The following is a 22,943-nucleotide window of genomic DNA, read 5'->3' as shown; positions in this document are numbered from 1 at the left end:
AGTGAGAAAGTTTGCTGTATGTTACCGCAAGACTTGTTCTCAAAGCGATGCTGGCCATACTGCGCTCTTGCTTTCGTGCGTGGGCAGCGCGGGTCACGTTGTTCGAGTGGTGCGCTTCGAGTTGTGATTCTGTGCTGTGTAATCATGCATGTGTATGTGTTCACAGTGAGCTTAATTGCTTCCAGATCAGTGACGAAGCACATAAACAAATGAAATGGCAGAACGGCATTTCCCCCTGTGGCATGGCAAAGCATTGGTGTAGAGGGTACAGGCACTATGTCCTTAAATACAAATTAATAACTCCCATTACTTGGCATATACTAAACCAAGGCAAAAAAACTAAAATGTTAAAAGTTGTAAGTGAGCCAGTTACGGCAATTTTGTTAGCGTGGTTTTCTTCACAGCTGTAGCTATCTGGGAACGAGAGTACTCCATCCAGCCATAATGGTCATTGCCAAACTCCCCTCGCCAAAATCTCCATTTAACTTCGTTGGCACAAGAAAGACGATGTGACGCAGAGCACAACTTCCTTGACGTAAAGACGAAGGAGTTAAATGGAGTTTGCGAGTACCTGTGTGTGACAGGGGTACGAGATATTAATGAATGGAATGAATCTGTGTGGCCATGCTCACGGACTGCTGCTACATAAGGACTGCCTGTGTTGCCGGCCCTTCGCCATGCACAGCTTTCCTCGAGGATGAAAAAATTCACTTATCCACTAGTGTTTTATTGTTAGCCTCTAAAGAAAAGACCTCAACCCTGGAACATCAGCAGGGGTGATTACCACTCTTACATAGTGATAAAGGGAGTAGTGCAGCTGCCTAGCATAGTAAGTTCCTCGCACGTTGTCTACACTCATCTACCCCAACTCACATGCCAACTTACACTCACTCTATTTCCAACGTATCAAGAATAAGTGAATGGGTGCATACTTGAATCAATGCACTGGAGCATGGCTGACTGTGACTACACCGACAGCACATGAATGTAGCGAGCTGAATGTTTCATAATAGTCTACAGAGTATGTGAGTGACCAGCCATACTATGTTTTTGCTTCAAGGTATTATTAAGCACAGGACATCTATTTCCAAGTCTTCTGCACGGCAAGAAGAAATTATTGCATCTGAGCACACCTGCGAGCGATTAGGCAGAAAATAAACAATCAGAAAGTGGCAGTGCCAAGGAACTTTACTGAGTCAGAAACTTGACACGCTGCTAGCTTAAAGTGCTTGCCAAATAATGAACAAAGAGCAAGACATACTGATCCTGAATAATTCGTAAGCAGAAAGTTTGAATAGCTTGGAATACATTTCTAGCACTGCTTTTAATATAAACACTGTATGTGATACTCATGTATTTTGGAAAAGGCATATTGAGCTCAAAAAGCAAGCACTTGCATGGCCCCTGCTATGGCCAAAGCTTTGCATGTTGTCTACCCAGTCACCGCCTACAGTATCTGCCGAAACAGTAGTGGGCTGAGCCACTCCGGCATCATGCACATCCACTGTAAACACGGAGGCAGCTGAGGCAAGCAATGAACACGTCACCACGTGATCAAACATGGCGGCGCCCAAGGGATCACCGCGACAAGGGTCTATGCTATTATGTTCGTCAATTTTCAAAAAAATGTGTCTCTGGCCCTTTTTAAGAGCAATTAAAGAGCCTGCAGTTATATTGCTCACCAAAAACTGCTATTGCTGTTGCCAATGCTGCATATGTTTAGTTTCTCGGTTGTTGTCTGTGCCCTCGTCATCACTGTTGACTGTTGGTATTGCCAGTATCAAGAAACCTATTTTTAGAAGTTTTGCAGAGAAAACAAAAATTTAATCTGTTTTCGTTTTTTTCATACTTTGCTGGTGAGTATCCAGACGTATCTAATGATAAGATTTCCACTGCAATATAAAAGACAGGCCTTTCAAAATTGGTTGTAGATTATTTCAAGTTTTTTGTTTCTCACACTGCTTACATCCTTTGCATTATCTACAAGTGTCATTTCATGGCTCCTTGTACTGCTGAGCACCAGGTCACAGGTTCGATTACCGTGGTTCAAACTGCTATGGCTGTATTAAAGAGACAAAATGCAATAATGCTGGTGTTGCCAAGTTTTGAGACCATATTAAAGAACCCCATGTGGTCTCTTCCAGAGCCCTTCACTGTGATGTGACTCTTAACCAAGCTGCGGCGCTTTAGCACTTATACTCCTATGAATACGGCTGTTGTTATTATATTCTAAGAAATGCTTGCACCATTTGAGGCATGTCTTGTCCGCAAACAATGATCGTCATCTATCTTGTGTGCCTTTCCTTTCCATAAAGGGCACCTCATCAGGTCTGGCCATTTTTAGCTGACAAGCTTAATGCATAAAGTGCACGCTTTATGCATTAAGCTACAGTTAATAAACTATTACTCCACTATGTGCTGCAAAAAGAGCCAAAATTTCAAAACAAATACTATGCCCCCTTGTCCTCGCAGGCTCCGCACTCCCAGCCAGAGAGTCGACGTCATTTGTACAAGTGTGCCTGCGTAATTGGCAGCGCTGCGATGTCACTCACAGTGACGCGCGACTTGGAGAATTATTTGAAGCAACACCAGTTATCGTTTGATCTGTTGCTTCAATAGACGAATTAGAGTTTAGATAAATAATAAAACCTACAAACCTGATTTCTGTGTGCTTTTGTTTTACTTTGTACCATAGTAAGAAAGATGTGCTTTCATTTCGTCTGCCTGTTCCCATGTCGTGCAGTCCCATATCATGCAGAGAACCAAACTGTGCCATTTTCTACTGTGTTCCAGTGTGCGATCATGCTCTTTGATCATTTTGCATCTACCTCAGTGTTCATGCAGCACTGACCTATCATACCGCTGATCTGATACAATGACGTGGTTTATCGCGGTGAGGATCCATGAGCCGGGCCAGACTCTCTGGATGTGCGTGCACTGAGGGATCTATTTCACGGAAGCAGCCAGACAACAACGCAGTTATTCTCATGCACAGCTTGGAAGATTGTGCACAGAGCGAAACAAGACAAATGCAACAGCTTGTGCGTGAAATCGTCACCGAATGTACACTGTGCAGCAAAAGCGTGATAAAAAAGAAAAATACGGCGGGGATTATGACGTGTATGTGGCGCAATCCTCTGGCTCTGTAATGTGAGAATGCAAAGAAGGAATTTTTTCTTGCAGAGGCTAGATGGTGGCAAGTTGCGAGAGTATCTATGTTGGCACTGAAGCTTGCATTTTGAAATCATAGGTTTGTGACAAACATTTCTGTCTCTGCTATTAATGAACCAATTTGAAAAATTATTGCGGTCGAACGCCCCCTAGAGGGCACATAACAATTTTCAGCCTATAACCAAATTTGTTATGTGGCCTGGTGAGGGGTCCCTAAACGCTGTGTGCCCGGTACTTCCCAGGTCACAAATGGCATACGCATTATCATCCAAAATCAAGAAAGGGGCTTTTGATGAAGATAGGTCCTCCTATCGAAACGTTTGCCAGCCTTTCTGAGGCACCTTATCCCTGTTTCTAACCTTTATACCACAATGTGCATTATCAGTGTGACATAACATTCTTGAAGGGAATATATTGAACACAGAATGCTCAAGAAAGGAAGTGCAAGCCAGACATAACGATTATTGTTGCGGACAAAACACGCCTCAAAAGGTGCAAGCCTTCTTTTTTTTAGAGTGTATGCATCAGTGCCTTTGCACTGTGACTCCTCATCAGTTCTTGATGGTGATGAAACATCTCACCTTTTATAATATCCCCTATAATGTATTCCTCATGGTAATGTTTACATATGTCCTGTGTGTTCACCATTCAAACACTTAACATTTTTTTCTTTTGCATTGCCTTTTATGATTTATCTATGTAATGTATTTATCACTAGCCATGTTGGCTAACAATCCAGATGCATGACTTACCATATTACTTTATAGTCAAACCTCAAGGGAATGAAGCTGCATTCCACCCAAAAATACTTTCATTATTGAGGGTGAGGACTTACGGAGTCGCCATCTGTCAGAAGTGCCTCCCTTGTGTAGTATGAGGGATCACGCGGCACGCTGCTCATAGGTTTGGCTTATGACGCTTAATAAAAATGCCACACGGTAGCCCTCCTGTACATTTCTGTAAGTACTCTCAAAACAAGGGAACTTCATTACTGTCGAAATAATAATATCTAGCAAACTGAAAGCACAGAATCGTTTACAGATGGATCTCTTTACCGAATACATACAGTGAAAGCCACTGTGCGCGGTCGCCGCGATGGAGTCTCCCGAACCTGCTTGCGTGAAAGGTCGGCAGTCACTGAGCGCAAACTATGTGAAATATGTTCTTATAGTGGGCGGTCTGTTATAACCAAATGGCGCATAACAGAACAAAGCCTCAATGCATGCAGCGACCGTACAGGTTCGCGATGACCGACTGGCCGTTTGCATGCATGTCCACGCACAATGTTTCGCTTTCACTGGGAGCTTTTTCACACCGTGCTGTGAGCTTTAGGCCGCACAATATGAGCATTTGACGTTCCACAAGCAACCATTGTTGCGTGGACGTTATCAGAGCTGTTCAAAAACAATTTCGTTTTAACAAGAGACTTCGACACCTATGCGACGACTGTGATATGCCGTCGCGACGATTCAATAATTTATTTTTCTTCTAAATTTTTGGACCTTTCAGTATTATTCCTAAAGTTGTGTTGCACTGTATGCACTCAGCAGGGGATTTCGAGCTGCTTCTTTTTCATAATCCAGTGCGTTAATTTATAACACAAGCATGACCATATGCCATGCCTTTGTTTAATGTGCTTCTTACCACTCCTTTACCATTCCAGTAAACTTGCCAGTGTCTAGCATCAACAAGTTCATAGGCCAAACCGTAGTGACATTAGCTGGGCAGTGAGCGCAGGCGAATGTCTCAGTGCGCGTTTTCTGCTACTCATCGAACATCGCAGTGCCGGGGCACTATAGCAGAAATATTCCTCGTGTCTGTGCTTGCTGCATACCCGAGTTGTAGCCGATGGCTGTTTTCTGGTTCTAAGTTTCGCAAGCCAAGCTTCACGCAGCTTCTTGCCCTGGGACTATATGTGAATAAGGCTGACACCAGGCTCCGCTGCATACGTCCAGCACTGCGGCACCGAGCATTAGCCTACCATGCTGCATGCCTCCAAAGGCAGCCACTACCTATTATAGTGATTTCAAATGTTGTCAAGCATACACCCGAGGCGGAAAATCCTCACCACTTAATCAGAACCGCAGCACAAGTGGAACTTTAAGCTTTCGTTTTTAGCAGCCGACGTGGCCGCTGTGTCTATGTGATCCCTCATGCCACGTCACGCCGACAGTGGTGCCAGCTTTTCCAGTGGTGGAGCTTGCCCCCAATATCCAGTATTCGTTATAAGCATAATGCTAATATTGTCCAAAAGAAGATAGGTAATGCAAAATTAACTTCATTATATTGTATCATTTCTTATGTCTGTGTTTATGTCAAGGTTTGGTTGTATCTTTTGTTTTCTTTATCAAGAATAAAAAACAACCCCTGCAATTTACCTACACTAATAAAAAGAGCATTTTGACTTCTGGCAACAAGCTCAAGTATCTAAGAGTCCTGTCCCGTCTCGCTCGCTCTGTGTTGTGTTTTTTCGGCGCTATAACCCTCTTCTGGATATCTAAGAGTAACATTTTCCACCACACTACAATGGCACAAACATGTCGACTTAATCTTTTCCAGTGCACTAAAGGGACTTGGCTATTTAAAAAGAACACTAATAAGAGCAACCAAAGAAAGCAAGTTGGCAGCTTACAAATCTTTTCTAAGGCCTGCTATTGGCACATGTACTTATTTATCCTTTTTCAAGGGCCTGCGTTTTACCTGCTAACATATCGCTCAGTGCAAGACACACCTGCATGATTGGGAACTTATTCGAATGCTGTCATTCATTCTATCTGTCATGTATGTTCTTGCTAATCCTTGTGTAAGCAAAAGCGCAGCAGTTTGGGCGAGTTGGTGTGTCATGACTTTTTTTAGGCTTGTAGCGCAGCTCAGACCGAGCAAAAAAAGAAGGTGGAAGGTGTTTCCTGTTCTCCGTTCCGTTTCATTAACCCTTCCACCTTCCTTTTTGCTCATTCTGGGCTGCACTGCAAGCCTAAAAAAACTTCTGTAAGCAGATCGTATATGCTATGAGAATAGTCTTGTACATTCTGGAAGGCATGTCAGCACCAGAAATTACACTGGAACCTTCATTGAGTCATGTATAAAAGCCAAAGCGCATGACCCATTGATCAGATTTTCAGCGATCGGCAAGTATGCTTGCTGCTGTCATTGTGCTGAGTGGTTCTCATTTTGCTGGGCACAGGTTTGCCCAATAAACAGCTAATTTCGTGACTTTCATTGTGCCACTATAGTTCTTCACTGTCACTACAATGTTGCATTATGCACCTGTTGTCTGGTCGCCTCACTGCACCTCTGATGTATCTAAGCTGGAGGCTGTGTAGATGAAATTGATATGATTGCAATTTCCTCCTTATATGCTTGCTGGCCTGTTGTCACTTGAGTCGTTGACTCATAGACGCATGTGTGAAAGGATTATAATGTTGTGCAAAATTGTACATGGTTCTGTTTTGGCTGACATACCTGTAATATTTGTTAGCTCCTGAGCGCCTAGAATGTAAAGAGCTGATCCTTTGAATCTTGTTTCCTTCTGGTCTTACTTAGATAGCTTCAAATTTTCTTTCTTACCTTTTGCCATTAAAATGTGGAGTAACCTACCTACTTGTCTCTGAGAGGTGCCACGTGAGCATCCTGTAATGGAAGTTCCTTTTTATGTGACCTGTTGATTTTATCTTGTATTAGCGTATTTGCCCACTCCTGTAATGTCTCAGATCTGAGACAGCAATACCTAAAAAAAAAAAGTAATGATTTATTATTATTACCATTGTCCATTTGCAGGTCCACACAGATGGCTGTACACACTGCGTTTATACGAATCTGCACCTATGAAGTGCGTTACAGCAATGCTCGGAGGGCTGCTCTGTCCATGGCCCTGCTGCAGGCACTTGAAGATATTCCCAATGCCACCACGTTTATGTGGCAGTGGGTGTCATTGTCCTCTGGATCCCTGGGAGCTTTGCGTGTCCGCAGGTACATGAACCGCGGTAGCCTAGTAGCTGGAGAAACCAGCAGTCACCAAAGCTCGTGTGGAGTTCGTGTACTGAGGTTTTCAGTCTGTGGGGTCTCACACGTGCTCTTGGGACAAAGGAAAGACAGTGCAACAGTGCAAACAATCACAAGGGCATTTATTGCACCTTTCATACACTTATGCCAGCTAGTCGAATTGCTACCAATAGAAACATGCCCACGGGCACCGACAAATCGAGGAAGTCAGACTCACTCTGACAGTACATTGAGCAAATATGTTTGTTCCGATGCTGGGTACCAACTCTGAATCGTTTTCGTGTACAGTCATGCAAACAGCAGTGTGTTTGAACGATAGTGTTCGTCCGTTTTGGTGCCTTTTTGGGACGGTCCCACGCAGCGTGTTGGCCGGCGTACAAGACGTCTGCACACTCTGCCAACCCCAAGCCAAAGAGGCATAGGCTACTCCCTTTTGCGCCGAAGTAACCCTACCATTGATTACGAGAAAGCGTTTGATTCAGTCGAAACCTCAGCAGTCATGGAGGCATTATGGAATCAGGGTGTAGACGAGCCGTATGTAAAAATACTGAAAGATATCTATAGCGGCTCCATAGCCACCGTAGTGTCCATAAAGAAAGCAACAAAATCGCAATAAAGAAAGGCGTCAGGTAGGGAGATATGATCTCTCCAATGCTATTCACAGTGTGTTTACAAGAGGTATTCAGAGACCTGGATTGGGAAGAATTGGGGATAAGAGTGAATGGAGAATACCTTAGCAACTTGCGATTCGCTGATAATATCGCCTTGCTTAGTAACTCAGGGGACCAATTGCAATGCATGCTCACTCACCTGGAGAGGCAAAGCCGAAGAGTGGGTCTAAAAATTAATCTGCAAATAACTAAAGTAATGTTTAACAGTCTCGGAAGAGAACAGCAGTTTACGATAGGTAGCGAGGCACTGGAAGTGATAAGGGTATACATCTACTTAGGACAGGTAGTAACCGCGGATCCAGATCATGAGACGGAAATAATTAGAAGAATAAGAATGGGCTGGGGTGTGTTTGGCAGGCATTCTTGGATCATGAACAGCAGGTTGCCACTATCTCTCAAGAGAAAAGTGTATAACAGCTGTGTCTTACCAGTACTCACGTACAGGACAGAAACCTGGAGGCTTACGAAAATAGTTCTATTTAAATTAAGGACGACGCAACAATCTATGGAAAGAATAATGATAGGTGTAACGTTAAGGGATAAGAATAGAGCAGATTGGGTGAGGGAACAAATGCGAGGTAATGACATCTTAGTTGAGATCAAGAAAAAGAAATTGGCATGTGCAGTACGTGTAATGAGGAGGGAAGATAACCAATGGTCATTAAGGGTTACGGACTGAATTCCAAGGAAAGGGGAGTGTAGCACGGGGTGGAAGAAAGTTAGGTGGGCGGATGAGATTAAGAAGTTTGCAGGGACAACATGGCCACAATTAGTACATGACCGGGGTAGTTGGAGAAGTATGGGAGAGGGCAATGCATGCTCACTCACCTGGAGAGGCAAAGCCGAAGAGTGGGTCTAAAAATTAATCTGCAAATAACTAAAGTAATGTTTAACAGTCTCGGAAGAGAACAGCAGTTTACGATAGGTAGCGAGGCACTGGAAGTGATAAGGGTATACATCTACTTAGGACAGGTAGTAACCGCGGATCCAGATCATGAGACGGAAATAATTAGAAGAATAAGAATGGGCTGGGGTGTGTTTGGCAGGCATTCTTGGATCATGAACAGCAGGTTGCCACTATCTCTCAAGAGAAAAGTGTATAACAGCTGTGTCTTACCAGTACTCACGTACAGGACAGAAACCTGGAGGCTTACGAAAATAGTTCTATTTAAATTAAGGACGACGCAACAATCTATGGAAAGAATAATGATAGGTGTAACGTTAAGGGATAAGAATAGAGCAGATTGGGTGAGGGAACAAATGCGAGGTAATGACATCTTAGTTGAGATCAAGAAAAAGAAATTGGCATGTGCAGTACGTGTAATGAGGAGGGAAGATAACCAATGGTCATTAAGGGTTACGGACTGAATTCCAAGGAAAGGGGAGTGTAGCACGGGGTGGAAGAAAGTTAGGTGGGCGGATGAGATTAAGAAGTTTGCAGGGACAACATGGCCACAATTAGTACATGACCGGGGTAGTTGGAGAAGTATGGGAGAGGCCTTTGCCCTGCAGTGGGCGTAACCAGGCTCATGATGATGATGATGAACCCTGCCATTAGGGGGTGTTATCAGGACAACACTCGTGCCATCTCTCGTACTATTTTGCTACTACACTGACCATCGGCGGCACTTAGCTACATGGTGAAGCCAGATTACAGGAGACATGGGAGCCGAGCAGGGAAAGCAAGCAAGAGAGTCGAGCATTCACATAAGTCAGACATTGCCAATTTTAATTTATTTTGCTTTAGTTCCTTCATAGCACAAAGAAAGACTGCATCATGCTAAGGTCAGCTTTAAAATTTAACATTGCAGTTTTCACAATGCATTCCTTGACTCTTCCAAAAACTGCTGTTTGCTACTGTGGTTAACTAACATTCCAGCTTGCAGTTTTGCTGATTCTTCCTATAGGCTACATGACTAAACAGGTGAAAATATTTTGTTTTGTATTTAGAATGTTTGACAAGTAACCTCTTGGCTCGCAGTGTTGTATCATGTCTGAAACACAGGAGTTCACTACAAATTTTTAAAGATATTCTGCTTTCACAATAGTGGGTGCATGCAATGGTTTCTAAAAAACATTTGGGCGGCCTGTATCAAAGATGCAGCTGGAGTAAAGTACACCAGATGCCTTGTGTGTGCAGCAGAGAGTGCATGGGCCCTAGGGCACAAAAATGACTTAGCAAAATGCACAAGTTATATTTATTCATGCATTAGAATCTTATTTACAGCTAGTAGCAATCTTAAGGTATAAATTTTCAGTCGGGCTCCCTATATATAGCCGGCTTGTTTGTTTTGCAGAGGGTGCTTGGGCACTAGGGTGCAGAAATAACCCTTAGCGGTAGCAATTGAGACTGCCTTTTATCCGGCACAGCTGCACTCATTGACAGTTGGAGCCTCAGTCTCCTGCACTTGTGCTCCCTGTGGAGATGGATGCTTTCCACTTTGGTAAAAGGTTAAATAGTGCTTTCTCTTGCTTCCGAAGTCTCTCCGTGCCATTTTGAATGGCACGAAGTGACTTGGGCATAACAAAACGAATGCAAGGGGGCCATGACCAAGCAAGTGTGAAGTTTCTGCCAAAGATTGCACAGTTGTAGGCTTTATGTTCCTGAGGACTACCATTATGAGTTTGATAAATTATGCCTACTATGGCATAGTGCACTCTCCCAAACACAACCATTTCTGCTAGGATGAACAAACGTACTGCCGACCTATGCCTCTCTGAACACGTCAAGCAAGAGGCTAAAATTAGCTTCATCGTGTGGTGCCCCACCTGTGCATGCGACCCATGCATGATCCATTAAGTAATGGCTTCTTTCCTCCACACAACGATATCAAAGTAAGATGCATGGGTAGTACGCTTGCATAACCTCATGCCACTTATACCACTTATAGTGCAGAAACACCTACAATGCACTCTTTTCTGATTCCCATTTATCCTCCTATAGAACACCATGTATATGCACACCACTTATAATGCAGCCTTATAAATAGAAATGTAGCATTCCTAACTAGAACGGCAACAGAAATGACATCATCTAAGTGAGACGGGTGTCGTCCGCCATTTTATTCCAACTTCTTCCTCCTCACTTCTCCCCTAGCACCTTCCTTCGTCTTCTTTCATGCGTCCAGCGCGGACCGCTTCACTCTTCCGGATTTCTTTTAATTACACCTCCTGGGGTAATACTTGAATACGTTTCCAATAGCGGCGCACTCCGTTTGGCCCGAGGCTCCGGCGTACCAGACATTCTTCAATATTCCATGCTGGCATGCAGTCTTAATAACTTGAAATGGTCCGCAATATTTTGAATTTGAGGGCACAGCTCCTTTCCTTACAAGGACATAGTCTCCAGGCTGTATGTCCGGTATCTGGCTACTGTGCCTTTTATCAAAGTTTCGCTTCATGCGGCGCTTGTAGATCTCCTGTTCTTTGACAGTTTTCCTTACTTCCGCAAGTTCGAGGTTCTCTAGGAGACCTAGCTCACGATCTGCAGGAAGTATGGGCGCTGTACCTGAAGTTACAAAATGAGGGCTGCAGCCTAAACTCGTGGTGTATGATCTGTTGTGATGCTTCACAGCGGCCTCGAGACAGCACTTCCAGCCACCGGCAAAGTCTGGATACATCTTCAGATACTGTTTGATGTCTCGTATGGCACGTTCCGCTAGGCCGTTTGCTGCCGGGTGGTATGGAGAAGAATACTTTATCATGATGCTGTGCTCCTGGGCCCACTTTGATAATTTGGCACTCCGAAAAGCCGGCCCGTTGTCGCAGACGAGCGTCTTTGTGTGTTTAAAACACTCAGCTTTGAGGAGGTCTATTACGCTGTTTGCGTCTTCTTTGCCAGCTTTAGCCGCAATCGTCCGTGTGCACTCATCTATGGAGAGCAAGAAAGCTTGCGTTCGCTTGACTCCTTCCCCCTTCTTTTTGAGCTCCGCGAAGTCCAAATGAATTACTTCGAACGGGATGCTTGAATATTCAGGGTTTGTCATAACGTCTGTCGATTGCTTGAATTTAACTTTGTTCACCTGGCAGAGGTGGCATGTGCGGATGTAATGGCTGATGTCGTTTTTCATGCCCGGCCATGTGAATCTCATGAGCAATTTCTTATAAGTGCGCCAGAAGCCATCATGTCCACCCGATTCAGGGGTGTTGTGGTATAGATGAAGAATCCTTGGAATCATAGTTGGTGGTACGTGATACCTTCCATTGATAAACTGGAGCTCTTCTGTACCTTCCCATAGCTTAATATGATTGATTGTATCTGGATGATTGCTTGATTCCTGTACAAGTAATCTTGATAGTGCGTCAGCGTCAGTGAGGAGTGGGCCAGGACGGTGCGAAATTACGAAATCAAATTGTTGCAGATAGTTCACCCATCTAGCAATGCGGCCTCTTGGCTGGGCCATGCTCAGAAGTTGAGTCAATGCTTGATGGTCCGTGAAAAGTATGAATTTGGCACCTTCCAGGTAAGTACGAAAGTACTGCACAGCTTTTAAGACGGCCAGAGCTTCCTTTTCTGTGGTGCAGTAATTGATTTCGGCGGGTTTCAGGGTATAGCTGTAGTACCCCACGACGTAGTGTTTGGTTTGATCAGCTTGTTTGGATGGCTTCTGGTATAGAACTGCACCGGTAGCATAATGTGATGCGTCCGTGTTCAGCACGAAAGGCAAGGAAAAATCCGGTATTCGCAAGATGGGGTCCGACGATATTAGTTTTACAAGCTCACGATAGACAGCTTCGCACTTCTCGTCCCAATGAAAAGGCACGTCTTTCTGAGTTAAACGTGAGGCACCTTGTTCTCAGTGCATAGTCTTTGATAAACGCCCTGAAGTGTCCTGCAAGGCCAAGAAAAACGCGGAGGGAGTGCACATCATAAGGCTTTACCAGCTTGGAGATTCTCTCTACCGATTCTTGCTTGGTGCTTTTAGTCTGTCCATCAAACACCCTGCCAAGAAATACTACGGTATCTTGAAAGAACGCACTTTTCTTGAAGTTGACTTTGAGTTGGGCAAGACTGAGGGCATGAAGAACTTTTGAAAGGTGACTACGGTGTTCGTCCTTTGTCTTTGAGTAGATGATGATGTCGTCGATGTACACATTGCAAAATGTGCCCAGGTAAGGTTTCAGAATGTCCGTCATAATCTTCTGAAACCACGCAGGGGAGTTTTTCCAACCAAATGGTAGGCGGTTGTACTCAAACAAGTCAAATGGGGTTATGAACGCGGTGTACTTCTTCGTTTCTTCACTTAGTGGAATCTGCCAAAAGCCTTTGCAGAGATCTATTCGTGAAAACCAATGGCAACCACCGGTTTCGTCAATGATGTCGTCGATTCTCGGCATTGGATAAGGTATCAATTCAGTTTGACGATTGAGAGCCCGGTAGTCTGTGCAGAGGCGGAATGTCCCGTCTTCTTTAGGTGCAATAGTGATAGGAGAAGCAAATGGGGATACAGAAGGCCGGATGATACCTGCGTCTAACATTTCTTGCAACTCCTTTTTCAGCCACACCTTTTTATCTCTGGACATATTATAGGGGGTTCTACGAACCACTGTTTTATCTGCGAGCTCGAAAGGAACGACATGGGATTTCATTGCTGGAGGGTAGCTTCCTATGCATATAAGCTCTGGGTACTTAGTCTTGATGTCTTCGTGGTGAAAAATTAGCCTTGATACACTAGGTTCTTCACCAGGGTCTTCTGTTCTGTTTGATAACGCAAGGGTTGTGTATCGAGATCCGTTGTCATGTCCAGCTCAAAGGTCCAAGAACGTTTGATGACCTTCTGAACTTTCTACAGTGTCTTCGGCCATTACCTTGTCATCCCAATAGAGGTTCATCTTAAGTTTTTTCATGTCTGGACGGGACAAAAGAAAATCGTAGGTGACATTGGGAATGGCCAATACGTCACTGGTAATAGCATTTCCTTGAAATTCAATAGCCAGGGTTACCCATTCGCTATGCATGGTCACTGACCCATCGTAGGCTTGGACACGCAATGTTCTACCAGCGTGCAGACGACTGGCATCCACTCGAGTCTTGTTGATAATAGATACCGAAGCTCCACTGTCAACGAGAGCCTTCACTTCAATGCCATCTACCTTAATGGGGGCGTACAATAAGCTTGACGACACCAAATATACTGTCTCACTGAAGCTCTTTTTCTGGGGCTTGTGATGCACGGTAGACAGATTATGTGGAAGTAGGTTGCCGTGAACTGCGGTAATTGGTTCTTCACCATCCTCACAGTCATGATTTACGCTTCCCAGAGATTTTTTTTATGAAGGTGTGTTCACATTCAGTTGACGGCAACGACTCTAGATTGGAATCAAGTTGCTCTGTTCTACCATCTGGCTGTCTTCTCGATGTAATTCTTGGCACTGAGGTCTGTAGAAAGTTCAGAAGGTCATCAAACGTTCTTGGACCTTTGAGCTGGACATGACAACGGATCTCGATACACAACCCTTGCGTTATCAAAGCTACAACAGCAGAAGACGACAGCTTCGGTTCTGCAGAATACAACAGGCGACGCTTCTCAAGACAGTACTCAAGCAGAGAGCCACCTGTATAACTGAACCGCAGTGCCGCATCCCATCTTTCTACTGCGTTGCCTTCGAAAGCCCCTAAAAAGTTGCTTTTCCACAGTTCCCAACATGTTGTTCCATAATCCATGAGTTGCACGTCATACCATTTTCTGGCTATACCGCCCAAATAGCGGCGCATATGCAAAATTTTTGTGTCGTCGGAGTGCCACAGATTCTTGTCACAGGCGTACTCGAAAAAACACAGCCAGTAGTGTGCATTTTGCGATTTTCCTTCAAAAACATCTGGTTCAACAATACTTCGTGCTGACTGCTCTCGACTAAGCGCTTGGACGAAAGTTCTCATTATTTCGATCTGTTGTATAATGTTCCTTTGCAGTTCCATAACACTCAAGTCTAGGCTCACCTTCCCGGCAGGCGTTTCCTCTTTGAGGGTGCCACGTCGTATGGGTTCCAGAACGAGTTCGCTCAGTGTCTGCAGTTGTAGATTCACTGTCACCGATCCTGTTTGCACGAGGGCTTGGCGGCTGATTGCAGCTTGTTGCAGTACCACGTTGATCAGCGCGGTAGAACTAACTTCAAGAGGAAGGTCCGTCGCTGGCTCACCGTGCACTTGGTATCGGGTGAACACAACAGACTCTGATGACGCCTGGTCGACGAAAAACGTCACCCGCATCGCTGGTCTTCGAAAACTGTCGGCTGCGCCAAAATGTAGCGTTCCTAACTAGAACGGCAACAGAAATGACATCATCTAAGTGAGACGGGTGTCGTCCGCCATTTTATTCCAACTTCTTCCTCCTCACTTCTCCCCTAGCACCTTCCTTCGTCTTCTTTCATGCGTCCAGCGCGGACCGCTTCAAGAAATACCAGTTGTAATGCAGTTGTCAGCACTGGCATAGCCAGAAGGTGGTACACCAGGCATAGCCCCCTCCCACCCTCACTCTCCTCATCCCAGTCGTCAACTGTGTGCCGCCCCTTAACAAAATTTCTGGCTGCGCCACTGGCTGCTGGGAAATCCCAGTGACAAGTGAGGCAACGAGCACTCTTCTCAGTAAGGTGGAGGAAAGAGTAAGAAGAGCGGCCAAGGGCAATGCAGAGGAGGAGATGCGAAGTGAATGAACAAGGAAAAGGGAAAAAACAAAACAAAAGCCACATTGGCAGAGGCAGCGGCACACTACATGTGCGCACTCTGCGGGCGCGCAATTACATGTGTGTTTTCATGTGCGTTTACATGTGCGTTTTCACTCTTCGGCTCCTCAGTTTGTGTGCAGAAAGTAAATCCAATTTTTTATGACTCTAGCATAACAAAAAAAAATAGTTTACAAAATTTTCCTGTATGCTGTGCTTTATTCAATATCATCATCAGCAGCAGCCTGTTTTATGTCCACTGCAGGACGAAGGCCTCTCCCTGTGGTTTCCAATTACCCCTGTCCTGCGCCAATCGATTCCAACTAGCGCCTGCAAATTTCCTAATTTCATCGTTACACCTAGTCTTCTGTCGTCCTCGATTGCGTTTTCCTTTTCTTGGTACCCATTCCGTAACCCTAATGGTCCAACGGCTATCTAACCAGTGCATTACATGACCTGCCCAGCTCCATTTTTTTCTCTGGATGCCAATTAGAATATCGTCTATACCCGTTTGCTCTCTGATTCAAACCGCTCTGCTTCTGTCTCTTAATGTTATGACTAGCACTTTTCATTCCATCGCTCATTGCGCTGTCCTTAACTTGTTCTCAAGGTTCTTTTTCAATCTCCAAGTCTGTGCCCCATATGTCAGCACTGGTAAAATGTACTGATTGTACACCTTCCTTTTCAATGATAATAGTAAGCTTCCAGTCAGGTGCTGGCAATGTCTGCTGTATGCGATCCAACCCATTTTTATTCTTCTGTGAATTTTCTTCTCATGATCAGGGTTCCCTGTGATTAATTGACCTAGGTAAACATACTTTTTCACAGACTTTAGTGGCCGACTGGCGATCCTAAACTCTTGATCCTTTGCCCGGCTATTTATCATTATTTTTGTCTTCTGCGTAATAATCTTCAACCCCACTCTTACACTCTCTCTGTTAAGGTCCTGAATCATTTGCTTTAACTCGTCCGCATTTTTGCTGAATAGAACAATGTGATTGGCAAACCGAAGGTTGCCAAGATATTCGCCATTGATCTTTACTCCTAAGCCTTCCCAGTTTAATAGCTTGAATACTTCTAAGCATGCAGTGAATAGCATTGGAGAGATTGTGTCTCCCTGTTTGACCCTTTTCTTTATAGGCATCTTCCTGCTTTTCTTGTGTAGACTTAAGGTAGCTGTAGAACCTCCGTAGATATTTTCAAAGGTATTTACGTAAACGTTCTGTAATGCTGCTATGACTGACGGAATCTCTGCTGAATCAAATGCCTTTTTGTAAGCTATAAAAGCCATATAGAAAGGCTTATTATACTCTGCAGATTTCTCGATAACCTGATTAATGACATGGATGTGATCCATAGTAGAGTATCCCTTCCTGAAGCCAGCCTGTTCCCTTGGTTGACTAAAGTCCAGTGTTGCCCTTATTCTATTGGAGATTATTTTGGTAAATATTTTATATAATACTGGGAGTAAGCTAATGGGCCTATAATTTTTCAATTCTTTAACGTCTCCCTTTTTGTGGATTAGTATAATGTTTGCATTCTTCCAGTTTTCTAGGACTTTTGCAGTCGATAGACACTTCGTATAAAGAAGCGCCAGTTTTTCAAGCATTATGTCTGCTCCATCTTTGATTAAATCGACTATTATTCCATCTGCTCCTGCCGCTCTTCCTCGTTTCATGTCTTGCAACGCCCTTCTGACTTCATCGCTAGTTGTAGGAGGAGTTCCTGTATCCTGTTCATTAATGTTTTTGATTGAGGTATCCCGACTCCTCTGGGTACTGTACAGGTCAGTATAGAATTATTGCGCTGCTTTTACTATATCTCAGAGATTGCTGATGATGTTACCCTGCTTACCTTTCAGTGCATACATCTTCGTTTGTCCTATGCCAAGTTTTTTTCTCATCAATTTCAGGCTGCGTCCATTTTTTACGGCTTCTTCAGTCTTTCTTACGTTATAGTTTTGAATGTCCCTCATTTTTGTCTTGTTGATCAATTTTGACAGTTCCGCGATTCTATCCTATCTCTTGAGTTGGACACTTTCATTTTGTTGTTTCTTTATCAGGTCCTTTGTTACTTGGGAGAGCTTGCCTATTGGTTGCCTTGGTGCCTTGCTTCCCACTTCAATTGCTGCCTCTGAAGCCAACCTAGTTACATTTTCATTCTTCAGCTCTATGTCATCATCATCTCTCTGTTCTAAGGCTGCATATTTGTTTGCAAGTACCAGCCTGAATTTGTCTCCTTTTACCCTTACTGCTTCTAGGTTGACCTGTTTGTTCCGGAACAATTTAGCTCAATATCTCTTCAAATTAAAGTAAATCCTAGTCCTCACTAACCTATGATCACTGCACTTTACCCTGCCTATCACTTCTACATCCTGCACTATGCTGGGATCAGCAGAAACTGGGAAGTCAATTTCATTTCTTGTTTTGCCATTAGGGCTTTCCCAGGTCCACTTTCTGTTGCTACGCTTCCTCAAAAAGGTGTTCATTATTCGAAACCTATTCCTTTCTGCAAATTCTACCAGCATCTCTCTCCTAACATTCCTAGAATCGACGCCATAGTTGCCAACTGCTTGTTCACCAGCCTGCTTTTTCCCCACTTTTGCATTGAAGTCGCCCACTACTACAGTATACTGAGTTTGCACTTTTCTCGTCGCCAGTTTAACATCTTCATAAAACTGACCTACTTCTTCATCATCGTGACTGGATGTGGGATCGTAGGCTTGTACTATCTTTAATCTATACCTGTTATTAAGTTTCATTACGACTACAGCTGCCCTCTCATTAATGCTGTAGAGTTCGTCAATGTTGCCCGCTATGTCCTTATGGATTAGGAATCCTACCCCATATTGCTTCTTATCTAGAAGACCTTTATAGCAGAGGACATTGTTGTTCAGCAATCTATAAGCCTCACCAGTTCTTATAATCTCACTAAGGCCAATGATATCCCAAACAATGTCGGACAGTTCCTCAAAGAGTCCTGCTAAGGTAGCCTCACTCGAGAGGGTTCAGGTGTAAAACGTTGCAAGGGTCAGTACCTATACAAAATATTGTGATGGCCGATGCCGAGAGTGTGTTTCGCATCCGCCTGTTGCGATGCTTGTCATCACAAAGTGTAGATCCACTCTTAGCTTTAACTGTGTTCCACAAATCCAGTTCGGAGCTCATAGTTTTCGTGTTCACATACAAGCTTTCGTCATTCCTCGTCATTTGTGCCAGTACGGACACATACAAACTTGGTAGGCATGTGCAGTAGTTGCCATGGCCTGCCAACCCAAACTTCTCCGCAAGCGTGCTACCTTCAGTTCAGCCCGAGAGTGTAATCACTATTTGTCTCCCCTTGCGGGAACATAAAGGGCAAGCTTCCTGCAACAGCATGCCGCCTGACACTCCTGCCAGCTAGGCCTAACAGTGTTTCCTTCTTAGTAACTGGCAGCCAAAGTTGCGGTTTGGTGCCGAGTGGCTTTATGGGGCTTTGAAACAGAGGGAACCACATTGACAACGAAAATGAGGGCACGTGTGGTGCGTGGCATTGGCGTCACTGGAGGGGGGGGAGGGGTTGAACCCCACTCTCCTTTCAAAAATTTTCTGACCCCCCCCCTTCTCACAGAACAGTATGTTTCAGGAGGTGGGCTCCAAAAGAGCGACATGGATGAAAGGGAAAGTCCAAAGAGGGAGGAGAGGGTTGTCATGTCGCCACACCTAGAAATCAAGAGTTCAATGAAAATTTGTCTGGTTGGGATTGCTCAGAGTCAAGGGTAAAGCGAACGCAGATGAAAATGATTAAAAGAAACCAAGACTTTTTGGCTCCCATACAGGGCCCTTGTTCACAATGAAAGTAAACTAAATGGGTGAGATGATTATGTATGTGTGAAAAGGTGGCGCAAACAGTGGGCATAAACGGAAGGAAGCCTACCGTCATTAAGGTTCAGAATGGTCTCAGTAGTTTGGATTAGTGATGACTCGAGATGCAAACGTGAAGTTAAATTACTTTCAGTGGCTAGCACATACGCCCCACCCCAGTCAATATCATGTCTTTCTGTTACAGAATGCTCGGCAAGAGCGTTAGAACAAGCTTTTTGTTTTGTGATATTATGACAGTGTTCCTTGATGCGCCTTTGAAAATTGCCCGTCTCGCCGATGTAGACGTAACTAGTCTGCACAAGGAATGTTATACACAACACCTGGGTACCCTTCTTTTCGGCAGCTTGTCTTTGACATTTACAAGCACGTTTTTCAGCTTTTTGGCTGGCACGTGTGCAATGTGCACATCAAAGGAATGAAGTATGTGGGCTAAGGCCTCCCTAGTACCGGGAGCATAAGGTATCGCAGCACATATACCAGAAGCAAATGTGGTGGAGGAAGCACTAGGCAGGCGGGATAGGTGGTGCTACACTGAAGCCACAAATGAAGTAGGATAGTTGTTCTGTAAAAGTTCAAGATGAATGGCTTCCAAATCTTTTTCTAGGTCTTTCAGAGCGCTGCAGGTTTGTTGCAAACGCTGTATAAGCGATGTGGTGATGGAACATTTGTGGCAAGCAGGATGAATTGACATGAAGTTCAAGTAGCGTCCCATGTGCGTAGGTTTTCGGAACACATTAAAACGGAGTCCTGTTCCTTCGTATTGCACCACAACATCCAGAAAAGGCAATCAATGATCCTCCTCCAATTCAACTGTAAAATTTATAGGATGTTTTATTGAGTTTAAATGTGACGAAAAAGCATCCAGAGCATCCTTCTTTATCACACAAAAGCAGTCGTCCACATAAATTCATTATCTAAGAAATATTCTTGGTTGCCACATAAACGTCTGTCACGATCCGCCTGGGTTTATGAATGAGGAAGGGCTCGAGGCACCCTCCGTTACACAGATGCTCCGCAGCATGGTGGTGATGAACGATGACAGACCGCCGAGCAGCTGTGCTTGTCGGTGTTTATTGCAGTGCGGTGACCAGTGTTGCCTACCGAGCCTGGCAGGCAAACAAAGATTATACCCGAGGAGGCGTCACATGCGTGTTACACCCCCTTACCCCCAGTTTGTTTGTCGACAACAAACGTCCAAGTTCAATTTGCGAGGCTCTGCCTCCGCCCTAGCCGGGTCGACGGTGCCTGCTACCCAGGCGAGTAATGGTTCGGTGCCTCCGCCGTCAAGTACTCCGCCTGGGCACCGGTGTTAGCGGGCTGGGTGTGGCAATTCCGGGTGCTGCCTGAGATGGCCTCACTCCGTCTGGAGGGTCTGCAGTGGTCGGCCTTGTGAGTGGTGCCGGACTTGACACTTGCCCAACAGGCGCCGCACCACTAGCAACGCTTGCTGCCTCCGAGGTGGGTGGTGCTCCACTGGAAGTGACTGGTGCTGCCGCTATACCTCCTGCGGGCTGGAACTCAGAAGTGGCAGTCGAGGGTGCTGGCCAGGTCCTGAGGCAAGACCTAACATGGTCGGCGTGTCTGTGCCACGTGGTCCTGTCTGGCATACAGACGAGCAGCGGTGAAACGTTGGCAGGAGACACCACCTGTCCAGCGGACCAGGGCGGGCCAGGACGGAAGTTCCTGGCAAAATCTGGAGCTGCCGACTCCGGCAAAGGCCCGAGACGGCACCCTTGGTCAGCAGCCAGCTTCTGCTTCAGCTGCTTCAGGAGCACTGTAGATCGGAGGTCCAGATGCAAGACGTCCAAGGGTGTCTTGACCATCCGACCCAGCAAGAGCTCACAGGGGGCACGGCCAGTGACATCATGAGGCATGGTCCAGTATTGAAACAGTATCCGGGCAATCCGCATCCGGAAATCCCCAGTCTGGCTCTTCTTGAGCTTGTCCTTGATGGTTTGCACCACTCGCTCAGCTGCACCGTTTGAAGCAGGGTGGTACAGCGGAACCATGATCCGGCGGATTCCGTTCTTCGTCAGCCAGGCAAATTACTTTGCACTGGCGAAAGCAGGACCATTGTTGGACACGATGATGTCCGGTAACCCCTGGGCGGCGAAGACCTGTGGTAGCGCTGTGATGGTTGCGCCTGGTGTTGGAGTGGTGACAGGTAGAACCTCCACCCACTTCGAAAAGGCGTCCACCACCACCAGGAAGTAATGGCCCTTGAAAGGTCCCCCAAAGTCCACATGTAGGTGGGACCAGAGTCTTTGTCGGAACGGCCAGGGGACGATTTCCACATGACGTGAAGCCCGTTGATGCTCCTGGCAGATTTGGCAGCTCTGCACCATGTGAGCAATGTCCTGGTCCAGGCCAGGCGACTAAACATGGGACCGGGCCGCTTTTCCACGCCAGGATGACCCGCGTGCAGCAACTGCAGAACCCTGGACCGGAGACGTTGTGGGATCACCACCCTGGAACCTCACAGTAGGTAGCCCTGCTGCAAGCGCAGCTCAGCGGCTTTGTGGCTTTAGGCCTGCTGAACCAATTCCTCCTCACAGGACACCGCCTTGACCACCTGAGACAGGATTGGGTTCCGGCTGGTCGCTTGCGATACCATAGATCTGGAGAGCACTACCGGGTATGCGTGCTCCAGCATGAACACTACAGCAGGTTTTGACACAGCATCAGGCACCTCGGGCAGGGGCAGGCGGCTCAGGGCATCAGCAGGTCCCAAATCCTTTCCCGTACAGTAAATTAGCTGGTAACTAAGCTGCCAGCATCAAGGCCCAGCGTACCACTCGAGGTGATGCCTGCACGGAAACTGCCTTGTCAGGCCCCAGCAGCCCCAACAGCGGATTGTGGTCTGTGACCGCCTCAAACTTCCGGCCCCACAAATACTGCTGGAAGCGTTCGACACCGAACATGAGGGCCAAACCTTCCTTGTCCGGCTGGCTCTAACGTTGCTCTGCAGCATGAAGCCGGCAAGAAGCAAACGACACAAGGCGTTCTTGTTCATCCTTGTACTGGTGCACCAGGAGGGGTCCCACGCCGTACAGTGACACATCTACGGTCAGGACGACAGGCCTAGCAGGATCGAAATGCACCAGCCCTGGAGCCTTGGTGATTAGCTCCTTGTTGCGCTGGAAGGCCCGGTCCTGCTCCTTCTTCCAGACCCATTGCTTACCATCTCGAAGCAAAAGATGGAGCGGCTGTAGATGCTCCGACAGGTTCGGCAGGAAACTCCTGTAGAAGTTGATAAGGCTGAGGTAGCTGTGAAGCTCCTTCTTGTTCTGGGGATTAGGCGCCTTGAGCGCAGCATCAACTTTGCGGGGAGCCAGGGCTAGGCCAGCCTGGGAAGTGACATGTCCCAAGTACTCAACACTGGGAGCCAGGAAAACGCACCTTTCCAGCTTGAGCTTGAGACCGGCGTCCTGCAGTCATGCCTGGACGTTGTGCAGGTTTTGCAGGTGGTCCCCGTCGTCGCTGCCAGTAACCGGAATGTCATCCAAGTACACCGCCACGTGCCTCATGCCACTGAAGACGTGTTCCATCTCCCTCTGAAATATGGCTGGGGCTG

General features: G+C 45.8%; 1 protein-coding gene across 4 annotated transcripts in view; it reads left to right on the top strand.

Moving 5' to 3' along the window:
* LOC139048149 (nuclear exosome regulator NRDE2) overlaps positions 1–22,943 on the top strand; it is a 297,571-nt gene that overhangs the window by 219,602 nt on the left and 55,026 nt on the right. For 3 of the 4 annotated variants that reach the window (XM_070522677.1, XM_070522676.1, XM_070522675.1), the window contains one exon: positions 6,949–7,140. In XM_070522677.1, the coding sequence (XP_070378778.1) occupies positions 6,949–7,140 (192 nt within the window). Of the gene's footprint in view, positions 1–2,472; positions 2,588–6,948; positions 7,141–22,943 lie in introns of those variants that run through there. The other variant, XM_070522678.1, reaches the window with a different exon arrangement.

Source organism: Dermacentor albipictus, chromosome 7, assembly GCF_038994185.2.
Source record: "Dermacentor albipictus isolate Rhodes 1998 colony chromosome 7, USDA_Dalb.pri_finalv2, whole genome shotgun sequence".
Taxonomy (NCBI): Eukaryota; Metazoa; Arthropoda; class Arachnida; order Ixodida; family Ixodidae; genus Dermacentor; species Dermacentor albipictus.
This window is presented reverse-complemented; position numbering and strand designations above follow the sequence as displayed.